The following is a 1490-nucleotide window of genomic DNA, read 5'->3' on the forward strand; positions in this document are numbered from 1 at the left end:
TATATACAAGGAGATACGAGTAGACCAGCCGGTCTATCAGAAACCCAATGGTATCGGTTCCAAAAGAAAGTATGCAGGTTTGTGATCCGGAACAGCCAGTTATACTACGTAATACCAACGCAAGAAAACAAGACACTACTAGAAGTAGTCGGGGATGATGAGACAGAGAGACTAAAGAGCCTCATCAAAGCCGCGCATCTCAAAGAGAACCATGCGCCAATAAGGCGGGTCTGTATGATCTTACGAGAGCAGTATATGGGCTTCGCACAACAAACCGTTATAACCATGGGTGTCAGGTGTCCCAAGTGCAAAAAGCGCGCACCCAATAAAAGCAAGGCGTTAGTATTATTGGGGTTAAAGAAAAGTCTATCTGAGCAGAGCACTGACTATCTATTAGGTTGAGTTGGGTTGGGTTGGGATTGATGTGGTGTTTAGCGGGTATTAGTAGTATGTCTGTGTATATTTTAAACTAGTAGTTGTTATACTGCCTCAATAAAGCATCTCTTTATTACTTTCTGTCTCTGCTGCTTCGAAATCTCCAATACTACCTTAACACAACTCAACCTAACACCACCTCAACCTAACTTAACCTAACTCAACTTAATACTAGTAGATGGGCATGGTGTAGGATTAGTGAAGGCCACAAAATGGCACTTAAATTGATACAAGCAGAGAACACGTATTCTAACTCTACCAGCAAATACCAACTTAATCGATCAAATTGGTCAAATAAGACCCAAATAGCTCTACTAACCCAATACTAACACATAGCAACTAGTTACTTAAGTTAACATTGCATTTTGACTTACTCAACCCAATACCAATTCACTACTAGTACTAGTATATAAAATAGCACAGGTTAGTATTGGGTTGGTAGATAACTACACCTAACCCAACCCAACACAACCCAACCCAATCATATCATCTTGTTCAAAACAGAAAAGCAATTTATCTGTACAGAAAGCACATCAAGTGATATCACTCTCCGAACCTATAAATTGAGTTGAGTTGGGATTGAGTTGGGATTGAGTTGAGATTGGGTTATGGCAGATGAGCAGAAGAAAAAGAGAAAGGCTAGGCGACGAATTGGGCAGTATAACTGGCGAAAGATGGGGCAATATGATAAGCAGGATACTAAGCAGGAGGACAAGCAAGAAGAAAAGCAGGAGGACAAATAAGATAACAGACAAGAGGATAAGCAAGAAAAAAGAACGCGTTGGATTAACGAGGAACTTGGGCGGATACTGAGTCAGTCTGTGCTGCCCTTAGAGGATGTCTTATCTCGCGTGGAGACAGCATGGCTAAGAGAGGAAGTTTGTGTTTCTCCCCAACCAAGCAACCCAATTAGTAGTGCTAGTAGTGTTAGTATTGGAGAGAGTAATAACCCAGACAATGAAGAGTTGGCATTGGATTGATTTGCATTTGCCCTTGCCATCTAATTGGGTTGGTTTAGTATTTGGCTGGTTTAGGGTTGGTTTTGCTTTTGATTT

The 1490-nt window shown here is 41.1% G+C and overlaps 1 protein-coding gene across 1 annotated transcript; it reads left to right on the top strand.

Moving 5' to 3' along the window:
* On the top strand, positions 1-402 carry NEHOM01_2528 (uncharacterized protein; the record flags this gene model as incomplete). The annotated part of the gene is made up of 1 exon (XM_051491404.1): positions 1-402. A coding segment is annotated over one exon (402 nt), but the record flags the coding sequence as incomplete, so codon positions are not given.
* Positions 403-1490: the final 1088 nt, after the last annotated feature.

This window comes from Nematocida homosporus, assembly GCF_024244095.1.
Source record: "Nematocida homosporus strain JUm1504 chromosome Unknown 4495, whole genome shotgun sequence".
Lineage (NCBI taxonomy): Eukaryota > Fungi > Microsporidia > Nematocida > Nematocida homosporus.